General features: G+C 39.3%; 1 protein-coding gene across 1 annotated transcript in view; it reads left to right on the top strand.

Annotated features, from left to right (window-relative positions):
* rassf5 (Ras association domain family member 5) overlaps positions 1–19545 on the top strand; it is a 31490-nt gene that overhangs the window by 1060 nt on the left and 10885 nt on the right. The window contains exon 2 of the mRNA XM_087801264.1: positions 14834–14955. Within this exon, the coding sequence (XP_087657390.1) occupies positions 14834–14955 (122 nt within the window). The remainder of the gene's footprint in view (positions 1–14833; positions 14956–19545) is intronic.

The raw sequence follows: 19545 nt of genomic DNA, 5'->3' as shown, positions 1-19545 counted from the left end.
CAATTTAACTAAAAATAATAAACCTGTGAATAGTGAAAGTGAGTAAAACACAAACTCTTTGGAAACAAAATTCATGTTTCAGACTCATTTCACATGAACAATGAAAAAAAACCCTCAAACTTGAGCTCACACTGACAGTCTCTTGAAAACTAGGATGCACATAGGGTACATTGTTGGTGTACAATCCAATATACATGGATGGAAACACAAAAATCTTCAGTCCACAGCTCTTGTTAATCCAGTTTTATGATTTTTATGTTTCACTTTTTCTATCTGAAGATAAGTCTGTGAATATAATGTTGACATATAACTGGTCCGCAGTACAAAATGGGAAAAGAATATCCATTAAAATGTAAATGACATAACTCTTGTTATGTTTTTAAAGATAAATCTTAAACCTTTGAGTATTTTACTAAGAGACCATTTATTCATGTCATATAGAGGATTATTCACGATCAATTATCATATTTTGAAACCAAGTTTTAATATTTTGACCGTAGAATTATGTCCATTATACGATGCTACGTGTAACAAATAAAATAAAACGCTTTATAAAATCATTATTTATAACAAGTCTGCATAATGGCCTGTTCTTAATACAAATGCATGTTTCTTTAGGTGACGTCACGCAGCAGATGATCATAATCATAGTATTCAAGTTAACTATCATTTGCATGTTTTGCTCTTTTCTTTGGCAGAGTGTCAAAACTCGAGGCCAAATGATCAAGTACGTGTTATCTGGACGTCTATATGTCTCGCTCAAAATGATAAGCAGACTTGGAAGATAATTTTTGTTTTAAAAAACGTTGGGCCAAATAATGAATAGATAATATAGGATTTAGACTCGTCAGAACTGTTCTTTTTCTACCGACTCCTTTCAAAACATCTTAAGACGTTTCTATTTGTTCAGGCTTTTCCTTGATTTTCTGGAACTTCTGTTGTGTTATCAGTTTTATCTTGATCTTTAAAATATATATTTTATTGAATATTGTTTTGATTGTTTAAGCGCTTTGTGACCCTGGTCTGGAAAAGCGCTATACAAATAAAAATTACTTATTTACTTACTTAAATATACAATTTAATTTTGGCCTACTTTTCCAACTCGTAATATTTATTCTATTTAATATGAATTTGTATCTTCACTGTGAACACTTTGTTTAATATTTTCATAACCAAGTGTTTTAAATAAATAAATGAATGAAAATAAAGGGAAATATCCTAATAAATGTTGTCTTATTTTTCAAGATATCATTTTGAGTATTGTTTTGATTGTTTAAGCGCTTTGTGACCCTGGTCTGAAAAAGCGCTTTATAAATTACAATTACTTACTTCAGTTGTCATTTAGATAAACCTTGTGCAGAATAAATCATCTTTTTTTTTTTAAAAAAAGGCTCTCAAATATTGTTAAAAACATAATTCCTCTAACATATTCCGAGGTCTTCCATTGCCTTCAGCTACGGTCCTGCTCGCATAATTATGTTCCCTTTTTTTTTCCTGAATGACAGCGAAGGACGTTGTAAAACCTCCTCCTCCAGAAACAAAAGTCATCATGCTAAGCACATTATCTCGTCTTCGCAGCTTCGCCTCCAGAGGCGTCTTTTGTCGGCAGCGGATGAAAGTGATATTCATGGACTGAGATTCTTAAGCAAAAAAAAGTCAACATGTATGTGCCGGACGAGCGAGCTGAGGCCGGTGTGTGTGTGTTTGAAACCCGTTATTGCGTCTTAATCTAATTGTGTGCCGAGTGTTCAAGCGGTGTGTGTGTGTGTATGTGTGTGTGCAAGTGTGTGTTGCTGAGTTGGCATTGTGTCACCGTGGTTCCAGAGCGATAAAGCAGCTGAAGAGAGAGAACAAAAGAACAAACCGAGGACACGTTAATGCAATAAAAACCTTAGTTTTGTTGTGAGCTGAACGTTTTCTCAAGTGCATGGATGATATAAGAGCGAGGGGGTGACACGCGAGGGCAGCAGGGATGGAAGGGTGAGAGCTCATGAGTCGGTCCTGCACTGCGGAGCTGTCCGACTCACTGACTTATCAGCTGGAGCCCACTGGAGCGAGAGTCGAGATTACTGGAGCACAGTTCTCACAAGGAACAAGTCATGGGTTTTTCTTTGTGGCACATCACGGACAAGCTCTCCTGTGCCCTCCGGCTCTGACCACCGTCCTTTTCTCGTGGTCGGAAACGACCGAAAACTACCGAAATAGAGAAGCGAAAACAATCTCCTTTCAACTACACCCTGCAAATGACAGGGAGCAACAAAGCAGCAGCGACCGTAAACAGCTATCATTCCATGTCTTTTGTCCGCTCGCGCTACACCCCCCACCCCCCCGCTCTGTGTCGGACCAGCAGTTATGTCACCCCTGGGAGGACTCGGCCTCAGTGGGGGGGTGATGTTAGGATGCCTCATCCTAGTACACAGGCTGTCAATCAAACCTCTTTTTGGTGTGAAATCCTTGTTTGTTTATTGCTCCCTGGAGTGTGTTGAGAGTAGCTTATAAAAACAAACACAGTGACTCATAAAATACTAATGTCGTCATGCAGACAGTTTAGAAGTCTATGAGCTTAAAAACTCATTTTATAGTATTACTCTCTTTTTTTTAAAATTGTCCTCAAAGACCGCATGTGTCATTGATGTAGGATTAGTTCCTGCAAACTAATGTGACTCATAAACGCCGGCTTGGTTGTCATCAGTTTGATTCTTTCTTCTCACAGTAACTCACTGAAATGAAATGAAATGAACGGGTACAACTGTTTCACTAACACATGATGAGTTTTGACATGAACGGTTTTGTCATTCAATTGTATGGCTTCTCACTGCTGCTGCTGCTGACTGCATAATTGTACATGGTAAAATAAGAAGGGCTTGAACATTTGGGAATGTTTGGAAACTCTGAAATATCACTTTACTTAAGTGGTGCAGATTTGATTCCTTATCTGGAAACCTTTTTCCATTAGGGGTGTTGTTAAGTACAGTAGTATAAGTAGTATTACTCCATGAGGTATCCAGACAAATAGAACTTTGCATACGAAAGGGGCTTGTGTACTAATACTACAGAACTTTGCAGAGTAATATTAAAGGGGCCTGCATACTAATACTACAGAACTTTGCAGAGTAATTCTAAAGGGGCTTGCGTACTAATACTACAGAACTTTGCAGAGTAATACTAAAGGGGCTTGCGTACTAATACTACAGAACTTTGCAGAGTAATTCTAAAGGGGCTTGCGTACTAATACTACATAACTTTGCACAGTATTTCTAAAGGTGCTTGCATACTAATACTACAGAACTTTGCGGAGCAATTCTAAAGGGGCTCACATACTAATAATACAGAACTTTTGCAGCGTAATATTAAAGGGGCTTGCGTATTTATACTACAGAACCTTGTAGAGTAATTCTAAAGGGGCTTGCGTACTAATACTGCAGAACTTTGCACAGTAATTATAAAGGTGCTTGCATACTAATACTACAGAACTTTGCAGAGCAATTCTAAAGGGGCTTGCGTATTTATACTACAGAACTTTTGCTGAGTAATATTAAAGGGGCTTGCATATTTATACTACAGAACCTTGTAGAGTAATATTAAAGGTGCTTGCGTACTAATGCTACAGAACTTTGCAGAGCAATTCTAAAGGGGCTTGCGTATTTATACTACAGAACTTTTGCAGAGTAATATTAAAGGGGCTTGTGTATTTATACTACAGAACCTTGTAGAGTAATATTAAAGGGGCTTGCATACTAATACTACTGAACTTTGCAGAGTAATATTAAGGGGCTTGCGTACTAATACTACAGAACTTTGCAGAGTAATACTAAAGGGGCTTGTGTACTAATACTACAGAACTTTGCAGAGTAATATTAAAGGGGCCTGCATACTATTACTACAGAACTTTGCAGAGTAATTCTAAAGGGGCTTGCGTACTAATAATACAGAACTTTGCAGAGTAATACTAAAGGGGCTTGCGTATTAATACTACAGAACCTTGTAGAGTAATACTACAGGGGCTTGCATACTAATACTACTGAACTTTGCAGAGTAATTCTAAAGGGGCTTGCATACTAATACTACAGAACTTTTGCAGAGTAATATTAAAGGGGCTTGCGTATTAATACTACAGAACCTTGTAGAGTAATACTACAGGGGCTTGCATACTAATACTACTGAACTTTGCAGAGTGATATTAAAGGGGCTTGCGTACTAATACTACAGAACTTTGCAGAGTAATACTAAAGGGGCTTGCGTATTAATACTACAGAATCTTGCAGATTAATACTACAGGGGTTTGCGTACTAATACTATAGAACTTTGCAGAGTAATATTAAAGGGGCTTGCGTATTTATACTACAGAACCTTGCAGAGTAATACTAAAGGGACTTGCGTATTAATACTACAGAACCTTGCAGATTAATACTACAGGGGCTTGCGTACTAATACTACATAACTTTGTAGAGTAATACTACATGGGCTTGCGTCCTAATACTACAGAACTTTGTAGAGTAATACTACATGGGCTTGCGTCCTAATACTACTTAACCTTGCAGAGTAATACTGCAGAGGCTTCAGAGTAATACTACTTACCCTCGCGGAGTAATGCTAGAAGCCTCGCGGAGTAATGCTACCTACTTGGTCACAATTAAGTCTTTAGAATACTTTTTCAAATGTATGATGTACTTCCAGAACTGCACATAAATGACCAAAAATACAACCTTATAAGATAAAAGGATAATTAATTAATTACAATAGTGGTTTATCTTAAATTTGATGGGTTTTTTTTTGTTTTTTTTAAAGAAAACCCATATGGTAACTCAACATTACAGCCAAAATTCCAAACACACAAAAATGACGGATCATACAGTTTGAACAACCGCAAAACAAATGTAACCTTCATTTATAACTGAAACCATGTTTTGTCTTCACTTCCCTGCTGATAACACTGCAACACACTCCAACACAAGGAGCACCAGAGAGGAAGTACAGTCGCCTCCATAATCCAAACTGTGAGTGTCTCCTGCCAGGGATTATGTCTGCGGAAACTAGAGGTTGGGATTACAGACTGGCAGACAGATCAGACATCAGATTATATTTAATTAAAGCTTTGAAGGCACCCTGCTGCCGTGGCACCATCGCGCTGACACACTGGCATCATTCCACGCCTGCCGTTTGATATTCACACAATTCATATCGTGTGTTTGAAGATTACAGATTTATAACACACACTAACCCAGCCTCGTCTGGATTTTAAACATTTGCATGTGAATATTAATCTCGTATCAACAGCTGAATGAAATCCATTAAAGGATCAAACACTCTTTATAGATGACAAGCATCTGGTGTGTGAGAATTATCAACAGTTGGAGGATTAATTGATTATTTTAGTATCAGATATAGAAAACTATTGTCACAGATAGTATATTATATATTTAATTATAATAAACAACATATTTGTGTGCTTTGATATCCATGATACAATCATTAAAAGGGGTGTGTATTGGCAAATGATTGCGATACATTACGTATCATGATACAACAGTATAATATATCGTGATACTGTAGGAACAAGGATATATTTGTATTGTCCGAGTACTTGACTCTCAAGTTGCAGAATTAACAGACCACATGACTCTTAACGAAGTCTCGACTACATTCATTTGTTTTAAAACCAAAGAAATCACCTTTAAAAGAGGCTGAAGTCAATTGTATCCTCTCGTCCTTAGTCATCACCAAGATCTAGGAGCCCGGATTTCATTCTTCTTTTAGCTGTGGAGGACGTAATGACTACTAGTGACCAGAAGTTTAATTGCAACACAAAATGAACAAATGTCGTAAATATATGCATTTTAATTGTAAATAAAAAATTAAAATAAATTATTTTATTTTACTCGCACTGTATTGAAATATAAACCAATAAAATATGAAAATCAGAATAAAGAAATGAATAGCTGCCAAAAGCATACAAGCATTAAAACATAAAAATAAAACAATTATTTTGTTTTAATTCTTGGAAGTTCTGGTCAGGATGTTTTGTACTTCTTGATTGTTTTGTACGTTTGTAGACGCATAACAATGTTATGTAAACCGTGTTGCTCTGAGGTTCAGTTGACGTCACGCTTCAACGACGGGATCATCACAACTTAATTCTTTCCACGATGCAGGTTTAGAACTATACCGACAAGTTAGGTTTTATGCTTGACATGGTCCACAAGGGAGTGAATCCACAGTGTTAACATCATCAATCTGAGCCGTGAAAAGATGATTCATGAAGCGTTCATTAGCCCACGTGAGGTCACCCACTAACTGAGGTCATCTACTGATGACTGCAGACTCTCAGGCAAACCACCGACCAACACTTGCCCTTCTTGTGTATTATTTATGTTCCATAGCATTCCTTAACTCTCTCCAGAGGAGACTTTTTTCCTCCTCCTTTAGTCCATAAGAGCCTTCTCATCTGTTTTGCATTGGATGAAGCACAAAAACATGGCTGTTGTTAAATGGCTCATGACCTCCTTGTTCCAAAACACCAGAGCTGTTGTCTTTGAGCCAGATCAGTGCAGACCTTATTTTTGATTCCAAGTTTTATCCAAGGACTGAGGTAGGAAAGTACAAATGTGTTTTTGGATGGTTCACCTTTTGACCGCTAGTTAATCTAGTTATCTTTATTATTTTATCACGGAAGAGCAATCATTCCCCAAAGCATCTTTTATACAATGTTTTTATTCAGAAAAAAAAGATCTTTACGCAATAACTTCCCACCGTTGTATAGAACCTCTGGTAAAGATTAACTAGTTGCCTCACTGAACTACTCGTTCTACCAAATTTTGCTGATTTCTCCATTTGAAGCTCTTTTCGGTTAGAAACTCAATATTATCTCAGCAGATGTTGTCACAACATTTGATTTTTCCTAGTTCAAGTTTTTATTATTTAGTTTATTTATTTTTAATCAACTTGACTGAAACTAGTGTATTGTCATATCAAGAGTCACATGCTAATTATACATAAGAAAGAATATCTGTTTTTGAAACTAAACACCTTTCAGACGGTAATAATCGGATTTATAAAAAACAACAACATTAAACTGAGATTATCAGTTTCAACAAATATATAGCAACTTCCAAAGGCAGAAAAACTGACCTTAAAGACCTTTAGATTCAAAGCTCTGCAGCGAGAATTCTGACCTGCTCTAGTAGAAGAACTCACATTTCTCCGATCCTTAAAACTCTTTACTGTCTTCCAGTTTCTTTCAGGATCAACTTTTAAAATTCTGGTTCTTACTTTCGGATCTATTCATGGTCAGGCTCCTCCTTACATCAGTGATCTGATCCAGCCTTACACCCCAGCTCGGGCTCTGAGGTCTGTGGATCAGAATCTACTGATGGTTCCTGAACACGATTCAGGACCAGAAGAGAGAAATCCTTCCAGGCTGTTGCTCCTAAGCTTTGGAACGATCTTCCTCTCCCTCTATGTTTGATGATCTACTGACTCCTTTAAGAAACATCTTATGTTACGTTTTTAACGTGGAGTTTAAAATACTTGTGTTTACGATTTTTAAATGTGTTTGTGTGTTAAATGGTAATTATATTAAAAATGTATTTCACATGATAATTATCAGATTTCCCCAAAGATTGTTTATAACATTATTTTATTTTTATTTTTTATTTGTTCAGGCTTTTCCTTGATTTTCTGGAACTCCTGTTGTATTATCAGTTTTATCTTGACCTTTAAAGTATATACTTTATTGAGTATTGTTTGATTGTTTAAGCGCTTTCTGACCCTGGTCTGGAAAAGCGCTATACAAATAAAAATTACTTACTTACTTACTTAAATTGTCACCCATGACTCCCCGCTTCTTCTTGGATTTTTTCTGTAAAGCTGTGTATACGTGTCAAAGTAGCTGGCAAAAACATTAGCAACCATGCATTTCTTTTAATTCAAGATATATCTGCAAATTGCTGACCACACATCACTGCCTTGCTGCAGCACAGAGGAGGTTTTAAAGGTGGGCTATATTTAGTTTGCCCTTGGTGGATGGTGCCTGCAGAGGAAGGTGCTGAGGGTCGCAATGACAGGTCATTGTTTGTGGAGATTTAATATAATATTTTTAAGATCCAACTGTTATGTAACAGACTTGTGTTATATAGTTGGGTCATGATTTACGTGGGCAGAAGAGAAGAGCGATACTTCCTCCACAAGTACTGTGTTATTTTGGAAGTAGGGCAGAAGATATTCTCCCAGTATCTCTCACTCTCTCTCACACACACACACAAACGATATCTTGTACCGATAAAAATATGAAGTGGGATGAGACATGATGAGTCACTCTGGAAGTGGGCTCTTAGTGTCGTTGACGGATGTGTGGGTTCGGGAACGTCATTATGACTTGTTTGGTTGAGGTTTCGGCGTGAACGCATGAACCACTTTCGGCAACAGACGGCTAAAAGGAGATTTGTGAATGGGGAGGCAGGGATGGTGCGTATGGGGTCTCTGTCTCTTTAAGCCTGGTTTTACTGCAGCGAGTGTGGGTACCGCAGTGGAGAATGAGAGAGAGAGAGCAAGTGATTTACCCGAGAACCATCGAGCATCGGAGCAGAACTCATGTCAGCAGTCGCCGGTGAAAAGTGCATTTTAGCAGGTGTCGTGGATCAAAGGTGAAGGGGTGGCCGAGCAAGTGGGTCTGTTCACTCGGAGCGTGGCGCCAGTGGCGGAGTGGCTGCGCTGGGATGGCAAGGGGGGACACTGGGGAGGCTGGCGCTGGAGCAGCCCCCACAGGGAGAAGGGGAGTTTCAGCAGAAGGACCAGCGAGGGCAACGTGCACAGGACGGTGCGCCCAGGATGGTGCCATGACCCGTCCGTGGCACAGATAGCACCTGTTGTGCAGGAGGGGGTCGAAATGGGGACCAGGGATGCGTTCGGGATCAGCGAGTCGTTCTTCGGACGCGTGTCTTACCACCTGGAGGGGGACTCTGAGGGGGAGGTGGGCAGCGCCTGCTTCGGACAGGTGTCCCGCAGACTGGGTCGGCTGCTGAAGAGGTTGCCTAAATCTCGCTCCTGGAGTGACGGTCTGAGAATCATCCGTCGCTCCTCCTCAAATGGATCACTGCTACCCACATCAGGTATGGAGCCACTTTTGGAAGAAAAAAAAAAAAGTGTTGCGAATGGTGAGGTTTTTTTTTCCAGGGTCGGGCCAAGCAGGTTTTGGCTCTGGTTCTTGAATGAGAGCCAAAATATTTAGCCATTGTGTCCACCTATAGCTAAATTGCACCGCCGTCAGTTCTGTTTGTTGTTTGTTGGGTCGCCCCTCCCTTTCTCCATCTATCAGCAGATCTGTCCCGAGCGTTTTTTGTGTCACATCAGGTTGTGTGAAAAGTCATGTGTGGTATGAAAGGTGAGAAAAGTCCAGTAAACCGTTTGTGCAGCAGCAGAGATACAAACACAAAATGGATAAAAAAAAAGATTGAATTGGCAGATAAAAAAAAGAGTCTTAAAACCGTCCTAGACAAGCTTGACTGCTGGAGAAACATTGATTTTTAGCTTTTTCCCAAAGACCCACTAATGCATTTTACAGTTAGGATTTAAATAGACGTGCTATTATTAGAAGAAAGCAAGAGGGGAGCAACATGGGAACGACATTGCTCAGTGACTCGGACGTATCGATCGGGACAAAGACTGATGGCTCATTATCAGTAGCTGTTCGATGATTGACAACCACAGGGTTTTTTTTGCGTGAGCAGCACAGAAATCATGTCCCAGAGGAGTCGGAGCGGCGTCACGACGCATCGTCACAAAACTTGCGGTTAAAAAAAAAAGATGGCAGATATTTTTAGGTGGTATTCCCTGAAAGATAAAAGCTGCTCTGAAGCATGACTGTGGGTTTTTTAACAGCAACGGCGTCACTCGAGAGTGAAGATGAACAATGCAGAAACGACACATTAAACTTGAGTTTAGTGTCAGGTGAATATGTTTGTGACATATTCATAAAACATCTGTGATATCAGCGTTGATTATCTTAATTTAAGGTTTGTTTTTCAAGTATAATTGTCTTCCATTACAAGTAAATAAATTGCATTATATCAATCTTACTAACATGCTGCAGTTGACCTAAGAATTCATTGGTTTTCCCACGAGAAAGTTTGAGTTTATCGTGCACTATAAAATCGACCCAAACTCAGATTATCAGGGGTTTTTTTAAGAATTAATAGACTTATCGATGGGTTGAATTGGTTTAAAGGCTCAGGGGTCCAATTTGTCTCAACAGGTCAGGTTTATGTGTCCCACAAGAACCTTAATCTGTATCCAAAAATCTTTACCCATTTCACAGACTACTTTGTATGAATCTGAGATTGTATGTAATGATAATTCTGAATATTTACTAAAATGAAATATGCATTCTGAGAAAAAGGGCCAAAGACTTTTGTAATAATGCAGGGATTGATTTTGTTCATGTTATATATCTGCCAAACCTGTTTTTTTAATGGTACCAGGGCTTAAATGTTGCCTGAAATGGTTATTTTGAATAATAAAAAAAGTGTTTTCATAGTAACGCACTTCATGAAGTGTAGTTCTGTCAGTATACATTTTGGGGATAATTTGTGTGCGAGCAAAAGACTACAATACAAGATATCAGTGATGCATAAATGTTCAGACATTTAAGTCGGATTAATTTTTTCCTCATAAATGTCACATTTAATGACGGCCCTGGTTCGTCTTCCCTGGAGCAAACTGTCCCTCTATCACTGCTATCTTCAACCCACGTCCAACTTCAGCATTCATCTGAAATTACACCATGAAATCGTCGAGCAACGATGCTATCGAGTCCAAAAAAAAGTGTGTAATGTCCTGCATGCGTTCGCAGCTCAGGACGGTAAAACCAATTAAGACCCCCCTCAGTTTGTTTGGTTAAGTCTTTGTCCAGAGAGATGAAGTCACGACCAGGAAGGTGGAGATGCTGACAGGAGTTATAAATGTAGCTACAGCAACAAGTAGTCATTGATGTTGCCTGAGAGCTACAATTCCCAAAGCATCAGGAGTTGACAAAACTAAAATACTGATGAAGCTTCCTAGCGGGAGATGGATACCTGCTTTAAATGCAGGATCAGGACTGACTAAGGTTCCTACAAAGACCCCCAAAGCTGCTCTTAATCCCCTTCTAAACCCCTCAGGGCTCCCGGTGGGTTCATTAGCCACCGTGTTAATATCCTCAACCCCAAATTATAGCTACCTTGCCCCCCCATCCCTTCCTGGCTTGATAAGGAGGAAACTGCCAAGCTGTCTCCCAGCATGTCTCTATCTGACTCCGCACAGACGTCCTCCATGACCTGAGGAAGACTGCTAATCTGTGTTCCTACCCACCCATGTCTCACCCGCACTAAAAAAAACAAAAAAAAAACAACAACCCACATCCGCCAGCTTCTGTCTCCCTGTGTCTGGTTCTGACGACACGTGAGAGCATCGCTCGCTCCAGACGATGAAATTACTCTGGCCACCGGTGGAATCACGCATCCAGAGACGAACATAACGATCGATCTGCTCCAGACTTAATGTTCCCGTGCTTCTGGGAGCACAATTGAAGTCATTTAACTCACTGAAATCGAAGCTCCTCCTATACCGCCGTCCCTCGTGGTGGTCCGGTATCGACCCGAGTGCAGCACTGGACGTCCAGAAAACCACCACTTATTGAACCCCCCCGCCCCCCCCCCCGCACCCCAACCCCTACTGTTGGTCTAGGCTCGTGTATCTCGCCATGTTTCTTCCTCCGACTCTTCGGTGTCTTCAGACGGTGTCGAATTGGAAGCAGTCGGACTGGAATGGAACGTTTGTGACGCCATGTCAGTGAACTACGACGACACACAACACAACCGCCTGCTTGCTTGTTGAGACAACACTAATGAATGAGTGTTGATGGGAAAAAAACGTATCATCACTTAATCGCCACCTCTATTTGTGCTCGCTGTTTCGTCTCCATTTCGTCTGTGACTATATTTTTGTTAATATTTTGAATGGACAATACGAACTCTGAAACACAATGTTAATTTCCGACAATACAAGTAAAAAATATAAATGTGTGTTGTCCATAATATCTCACCACGGGACGGACCCAATACTATTACACCCTGTGCCTTTTTTCACTCACTTTGACACTGGTGAAGGTATGTAAATAACACATTTTAAAGAACAAAAGCATAAACTATAAATATCTAAAAAATATTTTCATTTTGAAGAACTCTAAATGTGTTTCAGAAATCAAAAACCCTTAAAATTCTAAAAGCTGATGTTTAAAACCAAGACAGATTATTCAAGAATAATGATTTAAACACTTCTCATTATAATATTTATTTAATTGAAAACATTTATTTTGATTAAAATTAAATGTTAAGTGAAAGTTGCCACAGGTTCTGTCACCTGAAGAAGAGCAAATCCTGCCTCTTTGGGACAAGCAAAAGGTTTTAAACATGTGTTAACTGGAGTTGTTAATAAAAGGGTTTCATTCATAAACAATGGATTTCTAACTTTTTGGACAGAAGTTTTGATCTTAAACATGGTAATCTTTTTTTTTGGTCCTCTTAAAATCCAATTTCCAAATGCAGTCCTGCTCAGAACTATCAAACATTTATATATAACCAGACTGTCTTATAAAAACAGATTTTCAAAATAATTCCACAAGCCTTCATTTATAGTAAATCAGGTGATTGCAGTGAAAATCCTGGGATTCAAGCTCTTAAAAGTAAAGGGTACTTTTGAGCAGAGTTTTATACAAAAACAACTTTTTTAAGGAAGTGGTAATTCTTGCATGTGAGGATGGAAAGTCAGGAGGTTTCATGCGATCATATTGATCACAGTCAACGTTTTTGTTTCAGTATCTTTTCTCTTTTTTTTAGTTTACACAAGAGTTGACTTCTGCTTGAAAAGTTTGGGGGGAATCCAGAAATTTGTTTTTTACCGCTGAAGAATTTCACATGACGGCTTACTTTCTCTTTCATTTCGACTCAACTTTGGTCTTAACACTGACACGAAGCTGCTGCTAGAGCTGTTTTCATTCCTCCTACAACAGTGCAGTAGCTTTTTGTGTGTAGGAGTTGTTGGGGATAGTCACAGTCTGAAGTGGACATTGATCTGGTTAATTGTGTAATACTTGTTTTTAATTTATTGTGGCAACTTTTCCTGGCTACTTTAGGTTATATTAAGTTAATTTCATTTTTAATTTGTCTACTCTATCTGTTGAATGAAGCTTATCACTTTAAAATGCTCTAAAGTTCTAGTTTAAAACCCATTAATAGCTTCCTTGGGCATTACATGCTTCATAATCCTTTACTTATGGACAAAAGTAAATAAAATGTAGTCATCACTTTTATTTCATAATGACTTTCACTCAATTTCAGCTGTGTGGAAGCACACAGAACTACTGTCTACACACAACTGAAAAATATTCCAGACAAAAATGACTCGTCTCACTGGTTCCCGTGGGAATAAAGCATGACTCGCTGACAGCGGCACATCCTCACAATAACGTCGCCTCCTCTGGGCGTTTCGAACGTTAGCCGTCAGCCATCAACACCACACGTTTAAAAAGAAAAGTGTAGTTAAGATGAATTGTGACGAGCGTCAGAGCTCGGCATTAAACAAACTCATCGACTGTGTCCACTTTACGCAGCGACGCCTATCCAGTGCAGATATGTTCGACAGATGTTTTAAGATGATCACAAACTTATCTTGGTGTCTGACGAACAATCGTCCCGCTGGGTCTGATTAAGAGAGATTAATTGGCTGATGATGAACAGTGCAGGAAAAGGAGTTCCTTTCTTCATTTCCTCTTGGTTTTTCCTCTCTGTCTTGCTGCGACCCTTAACCTCTGATGAGCTGAATCCGAAGCCTCTCCTTTTTGCCGAGAGCAATCTGTCTGTCAAGTCCAGCCCAAGGCGTGAAAGGATTTTTCCTCTCAATCTGTGTCGCTCTTCTTTCCCAGCGGCTTGGTTTCTAAAATTCTGGATTAAAAAAAAAGAGAAAACTAGACAAAATAAATGTTTTTGTTCATGTTATATACAGTATATATACTATATATATATATATTGGTATATTCTCGAATCGTGCCGCATGTTGTCATGGCAACTACCTGCTCAGACTGAGACTAAATGAGTGGGCAGCAGTGCTTGAATTTTAAGTCCAGTCAAAAAACATATACACATTTTGACAATAATCATTATTGTTTTCTATACTGACCACAGAGTTACCAGTATTTTTTACTTTTTCTCTCCAAGATTCGTTCTATAAAACTAACGGATCAAAAAGACAAACATTAAAATATATTTGTTTTGTACTAGACTTTCATCTGTTGTGTCACAGTTTGGTTATCTCTGAAATGTAAACATGAACAGTGACGTTGATGAAATTGTCCACCACTAGATGTCACTAATATGGCTCTTTTAGACAAGCAAGCGAGCCAAATATTCAGGACATTGTGTCTTCATAAAGTGAACCTCTAAAAGCCGGTCTACGTGCCAAGACTGTCAGTGAACTATAGTGGGAAGTGTATTTACATTTGTTCAAGCTAAGAATGATGAGTGGGGTGAACTAAAACAGTTCAGCTATTCTGGTCCTTTCATTGGAGAATTTTAGTTAGACTTTCTGAGTTGCACTTGTGTATTTTTGTTGTTGTTGCAGATGAAGCTGTTTAAGTTTATTTCATGATTTATTCTGTCGTGTTCCATTTTCAACGGCGCGGTATTGATTATCGCCACTAGATGGAGCCGCTTGCTCATACAGTCAGTCAGAATCCGAGTACACTGAAAGTTTTTATTCTCCACTGACTTATGTTCCCACCTGATTCTGATTTCATGTCTCCCAGACTGCAGCTACACGTGTCACCTCGAGTGTGAGAGTCACATTCAGCTGGACTGCAACCGCAGGCACCGAGAGCCCGCCGAGACTCCATCTCCCAGAAAACACTGCTTCACAACAAGATGCAGAGTGAGTCCTTGATTTAATTTTGTTTTTTAAAGATCATCACCATATATATTATTGATCGATAAACACACACATTTCCCCCCTGTGAAGTCCTGACAAGGTAAACAAATAACAAACATCTTTTATGAATTGTGATAATCCCTCTTTTAGCTAAATAACAGTATATTAATAGTATTTAAAAACGCGTGAATGGTATAACAAAGTAAAGGAATGTTGGTCCTGATCACAATCTGTATTCACAAATCATGTTTCATGGTGGGAGATTTCAAATTGTACTGCCCCCTGCAGTCTGACTGAGTTATTTTATAACCATAGTTCAAATGCTACAAAAAACCGCAAGATCCCTAATGGGGTCACTGTTGCTGGAGCTTATCCCAGCTACTTAGGGTGAGAGGCAGGCAACACTCTGAAAAGGTCCCCTACCCCCCAAAAAAGGTTGAGAATGATATTGATTAAATACATTTGGGGACAATATATTGTTTTCTCTGTTTGATTTTCTTACAGTAATAGTACATTATTTCCATTTGATGATGTTTTATATTTTAGGAGCACAAATTAACCCAAATTAACACCAAGAAGCAAAACTCTTATGACTTAAAAAACACAACAAAACGGTGTACATGATTTAAGAACATTTTTGGTTCTTGGTTAAAAACAAACTCATGGCCAGCGAGCGGAAGCATAACCTCAGTGACGCACACATTTTATTGTGGTGCATTTGTGTTGAAGCATCCCAGCATGCACTGCAGCAAGACTAAAAGGTTTTTGCTGGCCTTCTGTTAGTATGTCTGTGGGAGTCATCTAACCATTAGAAATATGGTAATATCTACAGTGTTTAACAGCTTCCCAGTGGTAGAGTCGCACCATGAGTCAAATGGCCCACAACCCCCTGATCTTTATGATCTTTTAATACTTCTATCGTACGGATTCGTTATTCGATTGGAAGCAGCTTCATTGCAGACATGGGACATTCATTTATAATAGCTTCGATCAAATGGCTGCTTCCAGGAGAGGCCTGGGTCTGATTTCTGATCATACCTTGGGTCAGTTTTTAGAATGACAGGAGGACGTTCAACATTTACAGTATTTCCCCCAGTGTTGTGTGACATATATGCTCAATGTTACTGTAAATATTGAACGTAGTAGTAGTAGTCGTAGTAGTAAAACATTGTGCCACTCATCTTCATTGTCTTTGTCATGCGTGCAGCACTGTGAGCCCACATGCCGCTTTCTGGCATCGCTCGCCCACGCGCAGCCCGTCCATCACGCACGCTGAAATGAATATGAGCTGCAGAGTTTGGCAGCGGATCAACACCCAGCAGGATGATGACACAAATTTAGAACCTTGGTGTCATGCCAGGTACAGTCGTCATTCAGAGACTCAACATGCTGAGAAATGTGTGCTAATGCAGATAGTTGCATAGTGGACGCTCTTGCAAAAGATATCCGGAGTGGAAGATTCTACATCAGGGTTTTTAATTGCCGTGCATCTTAATGAGTATTTAGAGATAATGACTCGAAGACTCAAAGGGCTGATTTCTTTACACCCGGCATGCTCTGAGACTATTATGAGATTATTCGAGCGATGAGTTGCGTTAGATGAGAGCAGAGATGACAGTTGTGTTTCCTGCAGTCTCCCCCCTTTCGCTCTGTGTAGCAAGTTATTTGTGTGTGTGGGAGAGAACGCTCGTTTTTACTCACCAGACCGTTAGTGTTTGCATCAGCAGAAAAGCATCACCTTTTCCGATACGTGCCGCAGTCACCGCTCATGGATCTCCCCGCTGACCCGCTCACATCGATCGGTCGCGAGCAGGAGTATTGCTCCGTGTGCAAGTGGGGCTGTACTCTCCCCCCTGAGTGATTACACAGATAGGCCATCACTCTTGAGCTGACACGAACCTGAAGGTGGAGAGAAACGCCCGGGGAAACGTCAACACACAGTCTGGCCATCTTGTAGTCCCACTGGGGTTTAGACACAACATGGCTCCAGATTTCAACGTTTGTTTATGCATAATTTAAAATTATATTCTATTAACCCACTTTTATAACAGAATAATAATATATATTTACGCATGTGTATTTTGCTATATTAGAGTTGTTCCATATATATATTAAGGGGGTCTTAACTAGCGATAAACTAATCTCACGATACGATTTGATACAATATATTCACCTCAAGATACAACATATTTCGATATACTTGCATTATTTTCGTCACAATTTTAGGAGACGCTGAATTTTGCTGACATCTTGATTGTTCCACTCTCTTGTGCTTGTATTAATAGAACCAATGGCAAGAATATGCCCAAAAATAAGCTTTTAAAAGCAGCTGTGGCCGGCTGCATACAAACCCTCTCGTCCTCAGTCAACGCCAGGATCTTAAAGGATTTCATTGTTTCTTCAGCTGCAGAGGATTGAATGACTGCTGGAAGTTTGATTAAAAAAGAAAAATGAATAAACGCCGTGAATAATGTTATTTTTAAATAAAAATAAAATCGAATTTATTTATTTTATACACAATAAATCTAATACAATCGACCTAAAAAGAGCTAGGAAAAAAATTAATGTGATTTAAACGCCATAAATATATATTTTTTGAATAAAAAAACCCAACTCTCACATACACAACAAGGTTAAACTGTGCGAGAGACTTCAAATCATTCAGTTTGCTGACGCACCGTCTAGTACCATCGATCCAAAGTTATCAAGGGAGTTGAAGAAGAGATTGCAGGCTGGGTGGAACACTTTGGTAAAATTGAGGGACGGCTTAAATGGAAAAGTTTGGAGACAATATAAGGAGGTCAGATGGTTCGGACATGTTGAGAGTGAATACCAAGAAACGACAAGAAGGTGCAACTACAGGAGGATGAAAATAGGTGGAGATGGAGGACTTCATGATTCAAGCTCTGTCCGTAACATTAATTTTCATGTTTAATATTTCATTATTAGATTCAGAATTATTTACTCTTTGTACCAACAATAAACCTGCGTCACATCCATCAAGTCCAGCTCAGATGGGAGAGTTAGGGGGTTTTGATGCGGGGTCACACACAGGGTTATATGGGAGCAGATTGACGGGTCAATCTGAGGTTATAGGTCACTTCAATTTCCATCCAGAGCAGCCCCTCATTATTCCTAGATTTTAACTACAGATGAAAAACTAGCAAAATATTGATTTTGTTAGAACTAACAATATTTCCATTAAAATTCTGAAAAAAGTGATTTTTGTTTTAAATTGAATAATATAAATATAGTGGAAATATTCAAGTTACGAAGGAAATGATAATGTGTTTTTCTAAAAAAAAAAAACTCTATTCGTATTCTTTATATTTAAGCTTTATATTGCTTTTTTACCTTGTTTTTCTTCCAAAAATTAATTCCCAATCAAACATTTTGATCTATTTGATGTGTTTTCTAACCTATGTAATACTGAACTTTCAAGGCATTTCCTCTTTTTAGATTTTCTTCCTCATCTCCCCAAATCATTTTCTGCAATTCTGTCGATTTAGTAAACATGTACTGTGGCTTTTTCAACCAACTATTTTGTTTTTTTATTTACCTCTTATTGTCATGCAAGTTATTCTAGTTGTAGTAGCTATTAGTTTAATTTGAACCAATATAATTGACTTGTATTATATGTAAGTAAGTGAGTAATTTTTATTTCTGTAGCGCTTTTCCAGACCACACCCTTGGGCTTTTACGTGGTTTTCTGGGACTGTATTTGTCTTACGTGTCTCGGCCTTTTAAAGTATATATTTTAACTGTGTATTGATTTGATTGTTAAAGCACTTTGTGACCCTGGTCTAGAAAGGCGCTTTACAAATAACCTTCACTTAGTTACTAACCTACATGTTCATCTTAGTTTAATAAAGAGGTCGAAAAGAAGAGTGAACTTTTTTTCCGCCTCTTGTCTGCACTCATCTCCCTCAACTAATATTTACAAGATAATCTTTGTTTGTAATAAATGCTTTGGCCCCTCACCAAAGATCTGAAGGTCCGCTGGGGAGAAACCCTGCAGTGTCTTTTAATTAGAAAAAACCACGTGTGTTCAAGACACAAAAGGATTTAAGAATTTACTTTGCGACATGTCTAGCTCTCATTTTTTCCTGTGGTCTCTTCCTGTCTGAGGCGGAATGATGTATTAAAATGACAGTTCAAGATGGGCGTGTGAAGCAGGCAGCACCGCTGCACTCACTCATCAACATTTCCGTCTGATTTTTCTGCTCGTTTCTCTCTTCTGCTTCTGCGAGGGGAAGCTTTCTGCAGTCGCTCGCAGGAAGAGAGAGCGAGGCTGAAGGGGGGAGGGAGCTTTTACCGGCTGATAACGCACTCGACCACAGATGGTTGAGCAAAGGCGAGCGAGAGAGGAAGAGAGGCTGCGAGCGAGGCATCTGTCTCTCTGGAGGTATCGGCAAAGCAACGCAGAGCAGAGCAGAGCCGAGGAGTTGTTGCTGCAGCCTGAAGCTCCTCTGCTTCTTGGGGATGAGCGGACGCTTTCGCAGACCAGGATCATTGAGCTGCCCGATTGTACCTGCAGCTTTTGTTCCATTCCTTTTTTGTTGTCTGCACGCTGAGTTCTTACAGACAACAGAA

The sequence above is a fragment of the Callionymus lyra genome, chromosome 10 (assembly GCF_982586985.1).
Source record: "Callionymus lyra chromosome 10, fCalLyr1.hap1.1, whole genome shotgun sequence".
NCBI classification, from domain to species: Eukaryota; Metazoa; Chordata; class Actinopteri; order Syngnathiformes; family Callionymidae; genus Callionymus; species Callionymus lyra.
This window is presented reverse-complemented; position numbering and strand designations above follow the sequence as displayed.